The sequence below is a fragment of the Larimichthys crocea genome, chromosome XXIII, assembly GCF_000972845.2.
Source record: "Larimichthys crocea isolate SSNF chromosome XXIII, L_crocea_2.0, whole genome shotgun sequence".
In the NCBI taxonomy this organism is placed as follows: Eukaryota; Metazoa; Chordata; class Actinopteri; family Sciaenidae; genus Larimichthys; species Larimichthys crocea.
In genome coordinates, this window is record NC_040033.1 from 20,961,211 (window position 1) to 20,981,506 (window position 20,296).

General features: G+C 38.4%; 1 protein-coding gene across 2 annotated transcripts in view; it reads left to right on the forward strand.

The window, feature by feature from the left end:
- The first annotated feature begins 4,541 nt into the window (after positions 1 to 4,541).
- pde1ca (phosphodiesterase 1C, calmodulin-dependent a) overlaps positions 4,542 to 20,296 on the forward strand; it is an 83,460-nt gene continuing 67,705 nt past the window's right edge. For both annotated transcript variants that reach the window (XM_019266041.2, XM_019266042.2), the window contains exons 1-10: positions 4,542 to 5,026; positions 7,482 to 7,532; positions 7,668 to 7,827; positions 8,385 to 8,498; positions 11,076 to 11,258; positions 12,320 to 12,386; positions 13,514 to 13,630; positions 14,251 to 14,391; positions 15,602 to 15,702; positions 15,793 to 15,921. In XM_019266041.2, coding sequence (XP_019121586.1) covers positions 4,942 to 5,026; positions 7,482 to 7,532; positions 7,668 to 7,827; positions 8,385 to 8,498; positions 11,076 to 11,258; positions 12,320 to 12,386; positions 13,514 to 13,630; positions 14,251 to 14,391; positions 15,602 to 15,702; positions 15,793 to 15,921 — 1,148 coding nt within the window. In that variant the 5' untranslated portion in view covers positions 4,542 to 4,941. The remainder of the gene's footprint in view (positions 5,027 to 7,481; positions 7,533 to 7,667; positions 7,828 to 8,384; positions 8,499 to 11,075; positions 11,259 to 12,319; positions 12,387 to 13,513; positions 13,631 to 14,250; positions 14,392 to 15,601; positions 15,703 to 15,792; positions 15,922 to 20,296) is intronic.

Here is a 20,296-nt window from a genome sequence, read left to right on the forward strand (position 1 = left end):
CACACACACCTTATAGAGGCATCTCTGTCCTCCCCTGGTGCATCCAGTCATGGTTCTCCACTTCTTTATCTGTGAGACCAGCGATTCATAAACGGCTTGGCATGGTATCCCAAAGTACCTGTATGAAGAAAAAACAAGCACACTCATTGGTTGCTTCATCTCCACATGAGTCCACAAGAGTACCCTGACTTTGTGTGGATCCTGAAATGATTGTAAATGCAGTAGTGGCATCTAGAGGACGTTAGTTGTAAGTGCTGTGCTGTTCTTTGACTGTATGACAATTGCTTGTCTTTATAAAGGAGCCTCTGAAAGGAAGACTATATTACTACTTGTATTACAGCAGTATGTGAGCTGCAACCGTACTTATCCTTTTAGTGTAAAACACACTTTCTCCATTGTTAATTTTTAATTGAGTGTGCGTGTAAGACGCACACTATATGTTATTTTATTTTATTTTATTTTATTTAAAGAATAAAATAAAGATCAGATTCAGAAAAAAATGTTATATCAGTTCATTTCTAATGGAAATTAGCTTTTTTTTCTCTTCACTTAATGGACCAGTTTGTAGGATTTAGTGGCATCTAAATTATGTAGTCACTGACTGTGACCCCTTTGCCTTAAACCTTTCTCTTCCTGGTGTCAAACTTCAGTGACACCAGGAAGTGGCTGCAAGTCCCTATCTGGAGCCAGTGTTTAGTTTGTCCATTCTGGGCTACTGTAGAAACATGAAAATGATGTCTCAGTAGCTTAGTGTCTGTGATTAGACTGATTAGCTTAATTCATTACTGCTAATGAGATGATCATATGATAACATTTTTTTTCCAGACAGACTCTTGACAGACTCTTGGATGGATACACTGTTGCTTTGATGGAAAGAAATCTTAAATGTCAAAATATTTTTAATTCAGTAATAGTTAACTTGCCTCTAATGTGGTTAATCGTGTAATAATTTCAATAACTAATGTTCATGGCCTCAAGAGCCTTTTTCAGACCACTACTTCCAGTTGAACACAGGAAATATCCAAATCTAATGGGCAGATTACCATGTTTTCTGACACAATCCAAGCTTTAACCCTCTGGGGTCCCATTATTAGTCCTATAAATTGCTTTTGCAATTGTGGGCGATTGATGGGACTTCAGAGGGTGAAGTTGTCTCATGGCGCCTCCTGTGGTGCCACACACTGGACAAACAGGCTGTAATTGCATGCAGCAATAGTCAGCATTTAGAGCGTTTAGATGACCTCTGTAGGTTCTACAGCTGTATTCCCTTTTTTGCCTTTCTGTTGTCCACACAATCATAATTGTAACTGCAATTATAAAAGTGGCTATGCAGTTCATAAACTGAATACAATCTGAGTGACATGCTCGCTACAAAGGTCTGATAATCAGGAATTCACAGTGAATTCTCTCAGCATGTCTGTATTTATGATGCATCAACCACAGCACACAGTAAGAATGATCATATGCAGACCCTCTCTAATAGTATATTCATTTATATAGTATACTAGAATATTCAGGCTTTAGTACATTTAATATAAAATGACTTGTTTTGACATTTAATAAACAGTTATCTGTAATAGATATGGTCAGTCAAACACACAGCTCTTATTGTTACAATTACTGTGGTAACCTCCAGCATTTTCTAATATAATAATTTTGTGCAGAATAATACAATATTAAGCAAAGACAAAAATGTTGAATGAAAAGCAAACAATATTTCTGTATATACAAAATAAATAAATCGTACCATTCCACCTTGCACTGTGCATGGAGAGGGCCAGCACAACAAAGCTCAGAGGTGCCAGCTGCCAGGAGAACCGCAAAGAACCAACAAACTGGATTCATTCTGCTCCAAAGTGCTTCAGCAAAATTCAGTCTAGACTTAACACTCCACTACACTGACACCAGCCACAGTAAGTGAAAGACATAAGAGGAGGAGGAAGGCAAAAATCACAAGATGATCATGTGCCTATCAGCCTAAATTCAATTTACTTCTGAGGAAAACGAATAAGGAGAATGTGCACAGATGTTTGGTTTACAGAGACACCTAGAGGCAGTATTGAATAGAGACACACACATTGCTGTCAGTCTCTGCTGTCTGTGCATCCACTTATACTGATACTGACCACTGTAGGCAGCATGTCAAACAAACATCCTGTTGATCAAAGAAAACAGGAAATACAAAGAACATTTACGCACAATTCATTTTGTTTGTTCTATGCTCTACACTCTCAGCACACAGCTTCATTTCTGCTTGGCTGCTCATCACTCCTCACATGCTCCTCATGTACAGCCAGTCTCACATTTATACCTCAGCAACTGGAAGAAGTAATGTTCATATTACATGGTGCATGGCCGTAAGCTCTGTACAGAATGTGTATAAAACAGCTCATGTAGGCTATATATTTTAAATCTGTCCTGTGTGTGTGTGTGTGTGTGTGTGTGTGTGTGTGTGTGTGTGTGTGTGTGTGATGTATTCCTGACAACATGTCTGACCTTGTGGACTGTATGCAGCGTCTTGTCTCTTTCTTGTCCTTTAGTCTATTTAATGTAATTTATTGGGCTTTTCCTGATGCTCATTTAACGGGTGAGGCTTCTTTTTTGTTATTGTTCTTGCATGTTAAGCTCCCAACTAAAGGTCTAATTTTTGCTGCTTGCTCACAGACTGAAGGCCTGAAAGACTATTCAAGCATTGTATCTGCTTTCTGCCTTTTTGTTTTCTCACTTGCTCTCACTTCCACTTCATTGTTTAAATATCTATAGCCTTATTAAACACAATGATGGCTGCACTCATCACAAGACGTTTCTCATTTTCTTTTCCACCCTATCAAATATCCTTCTTTTCATCTAACCTTGTGGTCATTGATAATTTGATGCTGCTGAAGGCTCCGATCCCCGAGAGTCATCTGTTGTGACTCCATCAGGCATACTGTTTGTTTCTTGAATCATTCATCCCTGACTACAGTCCCCATTTTCATCTTCACTTCCAATCAGCCTCGTTGAGGATCTCCTTTACTTCAGCATGCTTTATCATGTAAATATTTGTATTCTGCTCCTCTACTGTGGCGATTGTGTTGTTAAATGCATTGTTCTACATTTGTGAAACAGCTAATGCCTTATATATATTTTACATTAAATATTGTATCATATTCTAGATGCCAGCAGAGCTTTGGGGAACAGTTCCTAAAGTGGCCATAGTCCTCCAAAGCTCTGCAGAATGTCTATCAGGAAACATAGAATTTCTCTCTCACACTCAGACTGCTTAGTTTTATGGTTTGTCTGCCTCTAAAAATTATGAATTTTAAATTCCAACAGGAATGGAAAAAGACTAGACTGACTACCACCAGTGTGCAGGTAAGAACAAACTAACTAGTGCTACCTGTGGCCTAGAGGCTAGTTGGAACATTCTGGAACAGTCAACAGAGCATACCTGTATGCATGTGTAGATCTGACGTCAAATATGGTTCAGGAATTTAGGGATGGAAACTGCAATGTAAAATCAAAACAGCTAGAAACTGTTGAACATGTGACACTGGTCCTCTCCATTTTTACAGATCACTCTGTGGAAAGTAAATGAGTTCCAGAAGGGTCAGAACTGATCTCAGTTTTATTGAAAAAGGCGTTCCTTAGATACCTCCCCACTGCTGCAAGGCAGAACGCTACATGAATCATTAATCATGAATCATTGCAAAGACCATTTTACATAGGATGAACATGAAAACACACTGACCCTGATGAAAGCCACAAGTTGAAACCTGGTTCATAATTAAATTGTTTTTTTATTCTTGCTAAATGAACTGAAATGAATCCTCCAATAGATGACCCCCTTTTTTGATGGTCTGATGGATCCTTGAATGCTCCATCAAACACAGGATTCATCAGATCACTCACTGCAGTGTTACAAGGTTACTACAGTCTGGCAAGAAAACAAAGAAAAAGACAGAACAATATTTATAATCACATGAAGAAGTAACTAGTAAACTGACCCATCTACTGAACAGGTGTATTTCTTGAGACTGGCTTTATGTATTTAATTTCCAGGTTACAGCCTGTTATTTGGCAATTTGATTGACGACCAGTCTTTGTGGGTGGGAAGACTCCATCATGTACCAGATCTTCCTCTCCACCCTCCAAGAATTGGGAGTCTTAGGCTTTGCACTCTCTATCTTCACATTCTTCTTCAGGACTGCATTTAGAGGGTAACTTGGACAGAATCTGTGTCTGAACCTCATAGTGTCACTGCTGAGGTCCTTAAACCGTGAACATTCTATGTGATACACTAGATTTTATTAGCTAATCCAGATGAAGAATCTAAATGTTCCTTTTTTAGGTTGACTACCATACAATGTGAAAGGAAAGAGACAGTCTAGTGAGGACCATATATAGCTTATCCCAGTGTAAATACAGTTAGACTGGTGTGTCAAATAGATCAGTAGAGAAAGAGATATGAGGAAACACAGAGAGTTCTTCGGAGATGAAGGGAGGGAGGCGGGGAGGTAGGGGGGTGTGAACAAGAAGGCTGTAAAGGAGGAGGAGACTAATCAACTGGCTTTAACATAGTGAGGATGGCCACATAACAGATCACTGGGGAGAAAGAGATGTACTGACGACTGTTGCTGAGTCAGGTGTGAATGATGGAGGTAAGAGAAAAGCAGAAGAGAGACAGAGGGAGGGAGCTGCTACTGTGAGTGCTCCTGCAGGATCACGGTGGCCTTGAGGGACGAAGAGCAGGGAGGAGGGGAGGGGGGAGGGCGCATTCCTCCTGAACACGACGACTGAAAGCTCCTCCAGCCTCAAGCGGGACTGAAAGCACTGCCAGGGTTACAAGCACTCAGGGGAGAACAGCCTCTGGGTTAATTCTTCTCCTGGGAAACAGTGCTCTACTTTCCACACTCATCCTCTGACTGACAGAGAGCAGAGGAGTGCACATCAAGAGCCACAATGACAGAACGGACATCTAAAAAACAGGGATTTAAAAAGTGTCGGAGTGCCACTTTCAGCATTGATGGCTTCAGCTTCACCATCGGTAAGAGACTCTTATGTTACAGTGCGTGTGTGTGTGTGTGTGTGTGTGTAAGAGAACAGATGGCGTTCTTTACTTAAGGTCATTGTATTATTATACTGTGTTCTAGGGAAATGCAGACTACAACGTACAGATACTGGATTTGTAAGGATCATACTTATTTCAATATTTGAGAGTTAAACACTATATTTACACTATATATATATGTATATGTATATTCAATATAGGGTGAGTGGGATGGAGCATAGCTTTGTGCAAAGTGGTCTTAACTCTCCTAAGCTCAAAGTTTGAAATGTAATTTCAAATCGTAGCCCTCTCTCAAGATTGCTGATTACATAGTAGTAATTTAAAATTAGTATGGAGGACTTTGGTGTCCCTATAGCACCAACCACACAATGATCATCACCAAAATCCCTCATGCAGAATATTTATGCAGCTAAAATTTAAGATGGGACAAGTCATGGGAAAAGGATATGTGGGCTGTCATGAGACACTTAATACCATCAGACTTGGATGAAAGCCAATTCAAATTCTGAATTAAAATCACGTACCTTCAAATGTATTTAAGATATAAGATACATTCAACAAGATAATGTTAAAATACTGACATCCAATGAGTAGAGTTCCAATTTCAAACTGCTTAATGGCAGATTTAGAGAGCATGGACTGAACAGAAAGATTGGTCCCACCTCAACCACCAACGCCCCTCATGGGATGGTCAAAATAAGAAAAGAAAGAAAAGAAGGTGGCATTAAAAACATAATGATTATTAAAAAAGCAAAAAATCATTTCAATATGGACAGAAACTCAAAGATAAGCTCTGTTGCATTTCTCCAACTTGAGAACCAATGAAAAGAAAACAGGATGACATTTAGCAACACCCCAAGCACATTTCTTGGGCCACTATTGCCATTAGTTGGCTCATTAATATTAGCAACTAACTAGCAAGCATGATGATAAAATCAACGATGCCCATAGGACACTCCAAAACACCCAGCAGCCAGGACTTCCATCTCCATGTCAGTAAAAAAAAAGTGGACTACTGAAAGTGAACAGCTCCCTCACTACATCCCTCACTACAAACAGGACAGCGATGAAGAGAACTGTGGCATTATGGTGTAAGGGACTGCTGACTGGTTTTTGCAGGGACTTTTTAAGCTCTGCACAAAGAAAAGACTTTAGTTTAGTAGATGGTGAACACATCACACACAGTGGTGGTTTTTGCTGGAAAAGAAACAGCTCACACAAATATGAACACACAAATATAAAACATTGAAGTAGTCTTCATGATGTCACTCACTTCAGTGTGGTGTCTATGGCCATTGCCAGCTTAGCTGTCCTGATGTCCTATGTTAAATCCAACTTCCCACTTCTTGACGAGGTGGGTGGAGCTAAAGTGGGGCTGAATAAAGGCAGGGAGATTTTTGGCATTTCTGCGTTGGCTTTACCTTACACCGCTTGGTAAATTCCTTCAAATTGTCTTTCAAGGAGTTGCATATATTGTCTTTAATCGCAAAATTAGTTGTCACTTAGTTTCATTGAGTTCTTGACAGTGTCACAAGAAATGTAGGATAAGTTTGTGTATTGTTATAAAACCAGGTTTCTGTAAAAAACAAAAAGCTTTCACAACACTTGTAACTTGTCTTGACGCCTTAACGTGCGTTACACATCACCCATGTTGCACAGTAACATAGACAGCAGTGGTAGTTTGTTGGCTCCCTGAACACATTTAATGATGCAACTTGTGCTACACTTCTTAGCCAGCAAGGAGCTTGTCTGAGTTAGAGCCCTGGTGATGTCATTCAACAGGTTAGGATGCAAAGGCACAATCAGATGTCATAATCCAGATCCAACATATTTAAATACAGATTTTTATACATAGGTATAAATCAGGTTTACCTTTCCTTTGTTTCTCTATGATTAGTCTCTCTCCCTCTCTCTGCTTTATAGAACAGTTTTGCACCTGCCTTCCCAGAATTCCAGAATCCAGAATGTTGATGCCAAATTCATATTAAGATTATTTGCTGCTACCTGTGTACATCTTTGTTTGACAGAAAATAAACACTACATGTCTGTTTTTCACATTAGTAGAACAGAAGGCCATTTACTTTTAGAGTGTGTGCGTGTTTACTGGCTGCTGTCTCTATGGGAACCAGAAGAGATAGAAAATGACTGTGACATCATTTTGACTGGAGCAAGTAAATGTGTGTGTTGTCAGTTGTTAGGGTGCTGAGCTCAGGGAAACATTACCACTAATGAAGTGGCCACTGTCACAGACCTTAATCTGGCTGCACTTTATCTCCTTCTCGGCCTGATTTCAGCTGTACTCCCCCAATCAACCGTTCTCTCTCTCTGGCAGAGTTGTTGTATTAGCTCACTCTGGATTGTTCAAGTGTACCTGCTGAAGTGGCCGGTCAGTGTATATTAGCATAAAACCATTTTTTCCATCTCTTTACAGTTGCCAATGAGGCGGGGGAAAGCCACCACCGTCCTCTGGTCCGCTTTGCACGTGAGTTCACCAAAGTTGACCATTTTCAGGTTATTATCATGCAGTGTGTAGTAGAGGTAGATATGTTGTGGTGCTGTGGTTGAACATACATGTTAAAGCAAGCAAAGGAGGTTTGTTTGTGTGAAAACTGTCTAGGCTCAAGGTCCCAGAATGCACTCTGCACAGCTGTCACACCCTGCACTGGCATCACTGACGGCAAAGGGATTCTGATGGACCCACGCAGCACTGAGGAGATCCTGGCTGATGAGCTGCCAGTTCCTGATGAGCCTGACGCCATGGAGAAGACTGCGATCAGGTCAAACGTTATACAGAAACAACACACATCAGAAACACAAAGTACAAACTCCTTACCAGCTTTTATATCTCTAATGTAAATGTATCATCCAAGTTACACTTACACTGGAGATGTGTGTATGTTTGTGTTAGATATGTGTTTACTGACAGGCAGAACAATTATTTAAATTTTAAGGCTAATAAAGAGTTAATACTCTCAATCATAGAAGATTGTTAAGGTTAGTTATTACTCTGTCTTATAATATCCATACCTTTTACTGTGGTCTGTAGTCTGTTATTGATTAAGGCTGATTCTTAAATATTATCTTGGAATGTATTTAGCACTATCTGTGATGGTAAAACACAGATTAGTGTTCTAAGATTAGGCCATCTTGAGTGCCTAATCTTAAATCAATGTGTCAATGTGTCAATGTAAAAGACTTGAATGAGAGTTGAATGATGTATGTAATAAGCAGTTTGTTTCCTTCTCTAAAACTTCTTATTCTACAACGAAATCAAACGTGTGGCATTGTTTAGATGAAGTGCTGATGTCATGTTGGTGTGGTGACTGTATTGCAGGTTGAGATGTCTTGTAAAACAGCTGGAGAGGGGGGAGGCATCGGTGATGGATCTGAAGAAAAACCTGGAGTATGCCGCCTCAGTCCTTGAATCTCTATACATGGAGGAAACCAGGCAAGGATTTTCAAGCTCAGTTCTGCTTCTATCAAATTACTATCAACATGAACATATATCATATATATCTTATAAAAAATGACTGCAGCTTGGTCGCATTATGATGTGAGCAGTCCTGGAATATTCTGCCCTTCCCTTAGAGACCACAAATGTGAAAAGTTTCAATCTCATGATAAGCTCTATTGATTAGTTTGCACGATAAAGAGTCATGACTCAGTCGATACTTGAAATTTGATAGTGATTAATTAACATGGGCATAAATTATGACAACAAATCACCTTTTTACATAAGAAACATAAATACATACATAAATATAAAAATAAAGGATCCTATGGAATGATTCAATGTTTTTCAGCATATTCACTGAGTTATGACATAGGGTTGCCTCACTGCAACCTGTGGTCAATTCAGAAGTCGGTCATTCTCTATTTTCATCAGTGTTGGGCAAGTTACTCTAAAAAAAGTAACTAGTTACTTCTCCCAGAAAGTAACTAAAGTAGTTACTGGGTTACAAATTACAAAAGTAACTATTGCGTTACTTTCAAGTAATTTTTTAAATGCTCAAATGTGGACCCCACCTCCATCCATCTTTGAGGAACTTAAAATACATGTGGTGTTCAATTATTTATGATATATACTATACTTCCTATATATATACTTCCATTTAAAGAAAGCTACTTTTGGACTATTCAGGCTCCCCATTCCTGTTTCTCATTGACTCACGTGAATGTCCTGTGTCGTCTTTGTGTGTCTGACAATTTGTGTAAGCAACACCCGCCCAACTCCACCTCTGATTGGCTTACCATGGAATTTTACTCAACTTCAGCCAATCGTCATCATTTATGCGATTGTCTCGTGTCGCCGCCCTCACCAAGGAAGGAGGAACAGATTTAGTTGGTCTGATGAAAAACAGCTGCCTTCAATCATAGTAACGCCACATTTTTTTGGCAGTAACAATAACGGCGTTATAATGATAGGAAGAGTAATCGATTAGATCATTCGTCAATGAAAAAAAGTAATGCCGTTATTTATAGCGCCATTATTCCCATCACTGATTTTCATAATATGCAAAATGATTTAACATCCACAGTACCAGTCCAACATTTGGACACACCTTTTTTATTCTATGTTCTTTCTTCATTCTTATTATTTTCTACATGATGAACACTGGGAAATATTTGCTAAACAAAAAAAGTGTAAACAAAAAAGAATATGATTAATATTTTAGATTCTTTAAAGTAGCAACCTTTTACTTTGCACAGTGTAGTATAAAAATGTATACATTTATGAAGAAACATAACCAAGGCGTATGACTAAGATTGATCTTTTGATCTTTGTGGTTTTAAGGTTTGATTCTTATTTTAAACATAAATAATTCTTTGTGCTTTGGAGTGATTTTTATCTTTATACATATATAATCCTTATTTTGACACATATCAGGTTTGAAGTAGTTTAGGAAGAGGGGTGTGGGATCTGAGAACACATTGTTATGCGTGATTTGAGCACAAGACTGTACAGATAAAGTTTGGTTTGACATAATCATTTTTGTAATGAGCACTATCAATGGTAATAGTTAAAGTTGATTCAATAATGCTTTGAAGAGTGAAAAGTATTTCATTCTGAGTTGAGTTTAAAACAGTGTGTGAAGAAATATAAGCCAAGCAAAAACATGTTAGTCAAGAAGTAAGTATAGTGACTGTGGTAACACTTATTGAAGCACAGAGTGTTTTTTTTTTAATGCAGTAGGAGGCATCTATGATTTAATGGTGCAATAAATATGAGAGTAGTGGGTGTGCAAGAAAAGCATAGGCAAAGCAAGTGGGGCTCTAATGGTACCTGCAGGCCACACAGAGAGTGAGCTGGAAGACAGGCTCAAGGCCTGACTGTGCGAGAGTGGCACAGGTTGAACAGTGTGTGAGGCTAACATTATAGCACAGGCATGGCAAAATAATAGGGGGGAAATTGCCGGAAAAATGTTGATACCATTAAGGGGGAAAGTCCCCAAAATTTGATGGATGCACCTGGTACAGATTTACACCATTGTGTTGTAGATTGGGGGGAAGATGCAAAATGGGCTGGACTTATGCCATGGGTGTATAACATTTCAGGTTATAAAAGGAGATGTTTGGGGAAAGACAGATCAGTCTATCCATAGGAGACTTTGGCTTTGTTTGTCTGTGAAGATAATCAAGCTCATCTACAGCCAATTTTGATGAATCATGCGTCTTTTCTTGAAGACTGATACAATTTGACTGATTGGAGCAAAATACTTCTTTCTGGCGGGGACCAAGACATCTAAGCTGACCCATTTTTGACCCGTCAATAGCCTGGAGTTGTGTCTTGTTCTGTCACAGGTCATTGTCCTGTTGAAAAAACAAATGATGGTCCCGTTAAGCTCAAACCAGATGATGTTTGAGAAATGGTTCTTGTCTTTGGTTTCTGACAGCATTATTGTGAATTCTCATAAAAAACACAGAAATGGTTACAGATGAGAACACCGATCACATCAGAGATATCTCTTCCATATCTGTACATTGTATGAAGTTTTGTTTTTTGTGAACGTGTCTCTCCCTGCAGGCGACTAGTGGATCCAGAGGATGAACTGAGTGACATCCAGTCAGACTCGGTGCCCTCAGAGGTCCGTGACTGGCTGGCTTCCACTTTTACCCGGCAAAGAGGCCTGATGCTACGGCGTAGTGAAGACAAACCACGCTTCCGCAGCATTGTCCATGCAGTGCAGGCTGGCATCTTTGTGGAGAGGTTTGATTTGTTTGCTTTACGTTTGACTTTATTGGGTGTTTACAAGTCCTGTGAGATTGTTGGTCAATAATAATTTGATCATGAATTATTTTTCATATTAGTTTACAGTAAAAAATTGGGGGCGGCTGTGGCTTGGAGGTAGAGCGGGTCTGAAGGCTGTGCCATCAGTGTGTGAATGTGTGTGAATGGGTAAATGAGATATGTAGTGTAAAAGAGCTTTGAGTGGTCGGAAGACTAGAAAGGTGTTATATAAGAACAGTCCATTTACTATTAAAAAGATCCATTTTGCTATGTTGGTACTGACTCAGGTCTTATATTTATGGAGGATTTGTGGCTCTATCCATGCCCACTGCAGGAAAAAATTAATTTTATGCCTCATTAGTAGCTGATCATATAATACAGGTGTCATTGCTATTTCATTCTCATAGTATCAAAGTGATATTGAACCATCCGACACGCAGTTGATTTCTTTGCGGGGGGGGAGGCGGTACACACACCAGCTGTATTTCCTTATATTTACTGTTTATATTTAAGTGGGACTCTTTCATACAACCTGACATCTGTCCTACGAAGTCTCTCTCTCTCTCTCTCTCTCTCTCTCTCTCTCTCTCTCCCCATCACCACCACCATCTGTAAACATACATGTCTCATTAATGAAAAAAAAAAACATAGATCATAGTAGTTTGTACTGCTTTTTGTCAATTTTCTTGGAACAGTCATGCTTTGCACCATAAAGCAGCTTTATTTCTGTGAAGTTCTAAAAGGTTTCTCTGACTTTGTTTGAGGTGTGTTTGTCCTGTTAGGGATGATGTGTAGTATCTTCCCTTTTTTTGGTGACAATAGCTAGGTTCCCTGTCAACTGCATAAGCTATTGTTAATGCATGAATGGAGAGATAGTGAGTAGTGAGGTAGTGAGTTAAATTTGCTTGATGGAACTTTTCAGAATCATTTTATGGATTTTGTAGATAGTATATGTCCTAATTCCTCTTTGCATGTTTAAGAGATGGAAAAGATTTTTTTTATAAAGAGCCTGTGAATGTTGTTTGTTTGTTTTTTGACAGGATGTACAGAAGAACATCCAACATGGCTGGTCTCAGTTATCCCTCAAATGTCATCACAGTGCTCAAGGTATTTATGTATTGTATGTTTATTTTTGTATTATGAAAAGCTTGTAATAGATGGACATGCAAATAGCATTGAATGTTTTATTTTGTACAAAAGGTTTTAATGGCCAGCACGCTGAGTTTTAAAAATCATAATTCATCCATCAATCCGTGATTGAATTGTAGGTTCAATAACAGAGTGAGGTTTAGAACTGTGGTATGACATGAGGATGAGGTTGAAGAGTTAGATAAGCGGTGTTCAACCTTTTTCTAAAGAGGGCCAGATTTGACAATGTGAAGGTCCAATACTAATATTTAAAAAATGAAAAACAATAAAAGTTACATACAAATGCACTGTTCTATAACAATTTTATTTTCATTATCACAATTATCTTTAAAAAAAAAAAAAATACAATATAACCAAATTTAAGCCAGTCAGGCGTGAACAAATCTAAAAATCAGTTTTTCCTTTCTTTCACATCTGGAGTCAGATAACACAGAATAAATGATATAGAATATGTTAAACTTCTATGAGGTTGATACAAATCTTAAGATCACGTTCATTCTAAACATGACTTATTATGAGTAATAATTAATAATTAATAATTATGAGTGCAAAGTCTGTTAACATTTAAGTTTAGAATGTATCACTGTTCTCTTTAACAAAATCATTCAGAGAGTAATATTTTGTGTCACATCTACAGATATATAACAGCAGCAGTTATGTCCTTAAAGGTTCAAATGCTTCATTATGTCAACCAAAAAAGCCAAATGTTTCAGCCATACAGTATCTGACAATCCTAGCAGGCTATAAATAATATATTATAAAAATTAAGCTTAGAGCCGCATGAAATCTGATTGATTGGCCTGATTGGCCCCGGGCTGCACTTTGGACATCCCGAGTTAGATAAAATGACAGTTTGACATTAGCTGGGAGAAACTGCTGTGAATGAACAAATCATTAATGATGAGCACTGTAGGGTGGGTGCAGGGTTCTTTCATTTTAAACAGATGTGTCAACATTTAGACTGGAATGTCACTGGTAGGTTCTTATCTATGATACCTAAAAAAGATAGAATATTAATGAACGGGTATATTGATATTCATGTTAACATCATGTTAATGAAACTTGTTTGCATGTTTCTTTTCCAGCAAGTTGACATGTGGTCATTTGATGTGTTTGCACTGAATGAAGCTAGTGGAGACCATGCTCTGAAGTTTGTCTTCTATGAGTTGCTCACCAGATATGATTTGATTAATCGTTTCAAGGTATGCCAACAAACTTCCATTTATTACTTAACTTTGGATAATATGTAATTGTGCGGCATCATGTGTGTATTGTTATTATTAGTCATTGATAATAATGGGTCAAAGAAGGAGTTTGAATACATTCAGTTTAATATGCCAAACACCAAGATTCTTGTTCAAGCAGATGACACAACATTTGAAGAGCATACTCTTCACTCTAAACTCAAGAAAATGTTTAGGCCACTTGAATTACACAGTTTTAATATAAATAAACTAACAAACTTAATGTGAAGCAAGAAATAAGATTTATGTAATAAAAAAATAAACTCAAAATTAATGCATTCATTTTCACTGTTGGGTTTGGACGAACAAATTGGCTTTATTAATATTGAATGCATAAACCTGGTTACTACTACTCCTGCATTTTGGCCAAAATTGTTTTGAGTGTACAGGCTGTGTAAAGAATGGCTGACCTGTCAGGGGTTCACTTACATTGTGGGTAATGTAGAGCAAGATTTTGAAGAATGCATCCTTCTTTAACCTATTGTTGAATTGCATCTTTTTTTTAGTTTAATCTGGATTGGCCTTAATTAACTTCTATAAAAGCAGCAGTATTTGTTGTTGTGTTGTCTCTATATCAGGTCCCTGTTTCTGCTCTCATATCATTTGTGGACTCGTTGGAGGTTGGCTACAGCAAATACAAGAACCCATACCACAACTTGATGCATGCTGCTGATGTCACACAGACCATCCATTACCTGCTCCTTAAGACTGGCATGGTGGTAGGTCTTTGTTAGTTAATGCAAAGTAGAAGCTTTTTTCAGAAGAGAAATAATGCATATATTATATTATATTATATTATATTATATTATATTATATTATATTATATAAAGCAGCAGATTTCAGAGACTTTTCAGTACTTCACCTTTAATACAAAATCATGAATATAAAACATTGATAAAACCTTGAATCTAGCATGTGGCAAACATTCAGTCTTGAAATATGATTAAAATGATGTCAGTTGTTGAAACAATGTTTAATACTAATGATGTAAAAACTTAACTGTAAAAACACTTTAAAATGTTGACCAGATTAACATTTCAGCGAGAAATCAAAGAAATTTCTGCCTTTTAAATTCTTATTAGGATCATTTGTTAAAAATAGAAAATAATAATTATGAATATTCAGAATCATATCACGTCACACATATAGAATAATTTCCAATAAAGTTAATTGAAAATGGCACAAAGACAACTCATCAAATGTTCAAACTGAGAAAAGTTATTGCTGTTGAACAGGGTCATGTTTACCACTGTGCTCATCACTTCATTTTTTAAACTAAAAGGTGGGGTACAGGGAGTAGATTTAGCATCAGTAAGCTTTGTGGATGAAGCCAGCTGAACACTGCAATGTTATGTGGTGAAACAATAAGGGGATGTACATGTATATGTCTGTTATATTATTGGCAATCATCTAGAGCATCAGCAGACGCCATAGCAGAAAAGCTGTTATGTAATGCCCAAAACAAACTTTCCATGACTGTGCAGACTTGCGTGGTGTAGTTCAGTTGTGCGTTTCTGTGAGCCAGGCAGGAAAGATGTCCACAAGTTGCTGCATCTGATAAAAGTTGTAAATGTTTTTCATAATTTGAATCAATGCAATTATGATGGTATTTGTTCATTTGTTTCACTTTAATGACCTTGCAGTGGATGTAATGCTGTTCCTTCCTCGTACCAAATTGAAGGTCTTTTCCTAAAAATCAGCTGGCTTACAGAACCAGTCCAAAGTTTGGACCTACCTTCTCATTCAATGTGTTTTCTTTATTTCCATTATTTCCCACATTGTAGATCATCAAAACTATGAACATATAGAATTGCACATACAGAATTACGTGGTAAACAAAGTGTAAAGTAAAATATGGTTTATATTTTAGATTCTTTAAAGTAGCCAGTGAACTCCCATTTTTTATTTGTTCTGTTTTCTCCCTTTTAGCACTGGCTAACTGAGTTGGAAATCTTTGCCATCATTTTTGCAGCTGCCATCCACGACTTTGACCATACAGGGACCACCAATAACTTCCATATTCAGACCAGGTAGTGTTGCACTCAGCATTCTAAAAAAAAATTAAAAGGTTTTTGTCAAACTATGAGCCCTGTGATGAATGTAGCTGTGTGGATTTTCAGGTCAGACACAGCAATGTTGTACAATGATCGAGCTGTTCTGGAAAACCACCATGTCAGCGCTGCCTATCGCCTTCTACAGGATGATGATGAAATGAACATCCTCTCTAATCTTTCCAAAGACGACTGGAGGTGAGAGGAAACAAATAATCTTTTGGCTTTTTTACTTTCTATAAAACAACATGATCACAGAGTCACAATAGCAGCTCATGAGCATGCTAATATGTTACAATGTTAACATGCTAAATAAATATGTCAAACTTGTCATTAGGTCTGGGACGATATACTTTTTCCCGATACAATTCTTTTACAATGTTTTCGGTTCCAATTCAATTTAAATTGCGATGTAGTATAGACAGTATAGTCTATACGAGCATCAGATATGATAAAATTGATAGTACAGTGGTTATGCTCACTGACAGTTTGACCGTGGGACAAACATCAACAACAAACATCATCCAGTAAGGGCCCTTAGGCAACTCTCACTGTCTATACCAGAGGCACTCGAAACTGCCAAACAGTGACTAACAGCTCTGGCCACGCGGTTGAAGAGATACACCAAGGAGGGAGAGGCCAGGAGAATAAACAAGCTGTTCTCCACTGAACCAGCCAAAGTGTACTCTCAGTGGCAGGGAAACAACAACCGATCAGACACAATACATCACACAACACCAATGCCCAATGGTTAGTGGACCTAAGAGCTGACCACAGCAACCTCCCAGAACAAGAACCAGTAACCATCTCAATGGCAGACATCCAATAAAGAATGTCAAAGATGAAGAGCTGGACAGCGCCAGGCCCTGACATGATCGATACGTACTGGCTGAAGAAGCTAACTGCACTCCATGAACGCCTAGCAGCACAGATGAACCAGCTGCTCAGGGATGGGACCCACCCAGAGTGGCTAACCCAAGGCAGGACAGTCCTAATCATGAAGGACCCCCAATGGTTGAGCCACAAGCTTACTCAAAAATGAGTAAGCATGTTGCTCAATACATGAGCGAGGCATAGAAAGGAATTGGCAGTAACACCAGGGGAGCCAAGCACCAGCTACTGGTTGATAGAACAGTCGCCCGAGACTGTAAGAAGAGACAGACCAACCTGTGCACTGCCTGGATTGACTACAAGAAAGCCTACGACTCAATGCCGCACACATGGATACTGGAATGTCTGGAACTGTATAAGATCAACAGGAACCTAAGGACCTTCATCCAGAACTCAATAGAAATGTGGAAGACAACCCTAGAGGCCAATTCAAAACCCATTGCCCAAGTCAACATCAAGTGTGGCATATACCAAGGAGATGCGCTATCACCACTGTTGTTCTGCATAGGCCTAAACCCCCTCAGTCAGATCATCATGAAGAGCAGGAAAGGGTACCAATTCCGTAGTGGGGCAACAATCAGCCACCTGCTCTACATGGATGACATCAAGCTGTATGCCAGGAACGAGCGAGAAATACACTCACTGATCCACACCACCAGGTGATGACATAGGGATGTCATTCGAAATGACAAGTAAATGGACTGTACTTATATAGCGCCTTTCTAGTCTTCCGACCACTCAAAGCGCTCTACACTACATATCTCATACACCCCATTCACACGCATTCATACACTGATGGCATTGGCTACCATGCAAGGTGCCAACTGCTCATCAGTTTGCGGATCTAACCATTCATACACATTCACACACCAACGGGTATATTGATATTCATGTTAACATCATGTTAATGAAACTTGCTGTGGGACTTCAGCTTCCAGACTGACAAACAGGTCCTGGCTAACCAACCAGACATAGTGGTGGTGGACAAAGAGCAGAAGAGGGTAGTGGTGATAGATGTGGCGATCCCAGCTGATGCCAACATCAGGAAGAAGGAACATGAGAAACTTGAGAAGTATCAAGGGTTGAAAGAGCAGCTGGAACAGATGTGGAAGGTCAAGGGTTGCGTGGTCCCTGTGGTAGTGGGGGCACGGGGCAGTAACCCCCAAACTGAGAGTGGCTCCAGCAAATCCCAGGAACAACATCTGAAGCCTCAGTCCAGAAGAGTGCAGTCCTAGGAACATTGAAGATACTGCGCAGAACCCTCAAACTACCAGGCCACAAGAGGACACAAGCTTATGAATGACACGGATACCAGGAGATTTTTTTTTACCAGGAGATTTATATATATATATATATATATATATATATATATATATATATACGCACACAAACATTTAAAATGGCAATTTTATCATATCTGGTTAAGTGTGTGGTTCTATGTGGCCCTCTGGTAATGTCAACGAAAAACAGTGGCCCCCTCCATCATTTAAGTTGCCCATCCCTGGTCTATACAGATAGCTATAGATAGTATAGTCGCAGTTGTTAACCGGATTCCTGTTCGGCTGCTGGACCGTGGTCGTAGACTTTTCACAGCAGTTAGAACACAGACACAGGAGTCCAGGTTGTCTTTGAGATGCAGTGGTCTTTATTTTCGTTGCACACTGTAGCTACACTGTAGATATTCACTAAAGCTAACTCCTGCGCCATCCCGCTTTCTCGCTATTTGCGCGCACACACCATAAAAAATAAAGGTCTATGAAAACTCAAAAATTCTAGGTAACTGGCTGCAATAGATTTTTGCGTTTTGAGTCCAACTAAAACTCTCAGGTTTTGAAGAAAGCTACATAAATTTAAGACAACAAATTATCTTTTGTTGAGATAACTTATAAATTAACTTTGAGATAACTTAAAATTTAGATTTTTTAAACACCTAAAATTCAGCAGTCTCAACTAATTATTTTTGTTTCAGAAAAGTTACCTTTCAAATGCATTAAAACTCAACATTTTGAGTTGTACTTATACTCTCAAATATGAGAAGTTATGGCAACTAAAACTTTTCTATTATGTCTATATATGATACAAATACAAATAATACTAGTTCAGTAAAACATGTTTATTTAAACATTAAATACAACATTCAGCAAGGATGAAATCTTTTACTATCTACCAATAGTGTAAGTACTGGTGTGGACATGTTAAAAGAGTCCAAACTACAACACAGTTCAAAAGCACTGTGATAACAATCCTGAGCTTAGTAACACCATTATAAAAAGTGCAAATATGCAGGAGAATGAAATCTCTATTCACCAATACAGGTACAAGTACACTGCATACAAACAAAACGATGCAGACTAAACCTAAAAACATCCTAGTTTTACGGAAACATGTTAAACCAATCAAAACTACAACACAGTTCAAAAGTATTATAATAACAATCCTGAGCTTAGCAACACTTGACGTTACTTATACTGTTTTCCCTCTAATGTTCATATTTTTAATCAAGTGAAAAAAAGAAAGAAAAAAAAGCTCATCTTTGTAGAATTAGGAATATAACCCTTACGGGGAGGAGTCCTTTGCTTGCAAGATAAGGCCGAAAAGCCAGCCCACATAACTAAAACATGCAAATGCAATAAAAATGGGCTTGTGACTAAGAGTTGTTGTCAGGCTTCTTACAGCAAGAGCTTTGTTTTCCGTCCTGCACGCGACTTCAAACCCCACTGGGAGTGTTTCAGGAGCGAGCGCCTAGCCCGCCAGACTTTGTTTACTTGCTCAGATTTGGACATTTTCCCGGTGTTTCCCTTCTAAACATGCTTCTACATGTGTTAATATGTTACGTAGTTAGTTAGTTTCGCTTTTGTCTGTTTTTACGACGGGCAGTTTGCACGGGGTATTTTATTTTGAAAATCCACCGGATTCTCTTTGCTTTTTCTGTGTTTGGCTTTCGCCCGCTCGAGGTGCTCTGTGGAAATTGACGCGTGCTCCTCGCAAGTTTTAATGTTTTTATTTTATTGTTATGTACAAAACTTACCAGCCACATTTTCTGGTGATCAAAAAAGTTAATTTAGAGCCCAGTTAACAGCAGTTAACAGCAGTTTACTGTGAGATTGTTTCTAAAGAAAAGAGATATTTGTCATATTTGAGTTTCTGTAAAGAAAGATTTTTTTTTGTGTAAAGAAAGTTTTTTTTCCTACAAAAAAAAGTATAATAAATATAATAATTTTATTTAGTCATAATTTGTCTGTAGCTCATTTTGATTTTAAAAAAATCGTGAAAAAATCGTATCGTGAACAAAAAATCGTGACTCGAATCGAGTCGTGAGTTGAGCGTATCGTTACATCCCTACTGGTCACTGGTGCTATGGTTGCAAATGAACTAGCGACGCGGAGCGGCTGAAACGGAGCAGTTAACGTAATTCCTAGGAGCATAACCATTTATTTATTTATTTATGTATTTATTTATTCTGCATGTGGTCCAGGTGGCGCACACGGTAGGGATATTTCAAGTATTCTATTTTGTTGTGGAATGCACTGGAATGCAACTGGAATGCAACCTCTGATTGTCATTTCTCTTGACAAAAATATATTTTTCTGCTGACCCTGTCCACAGCAGTGCATAGCTCTACTTCTCTACTGCAGCTATAAGTACAGCTACAATCTCACTTTAAAAACACCACAACTATTCT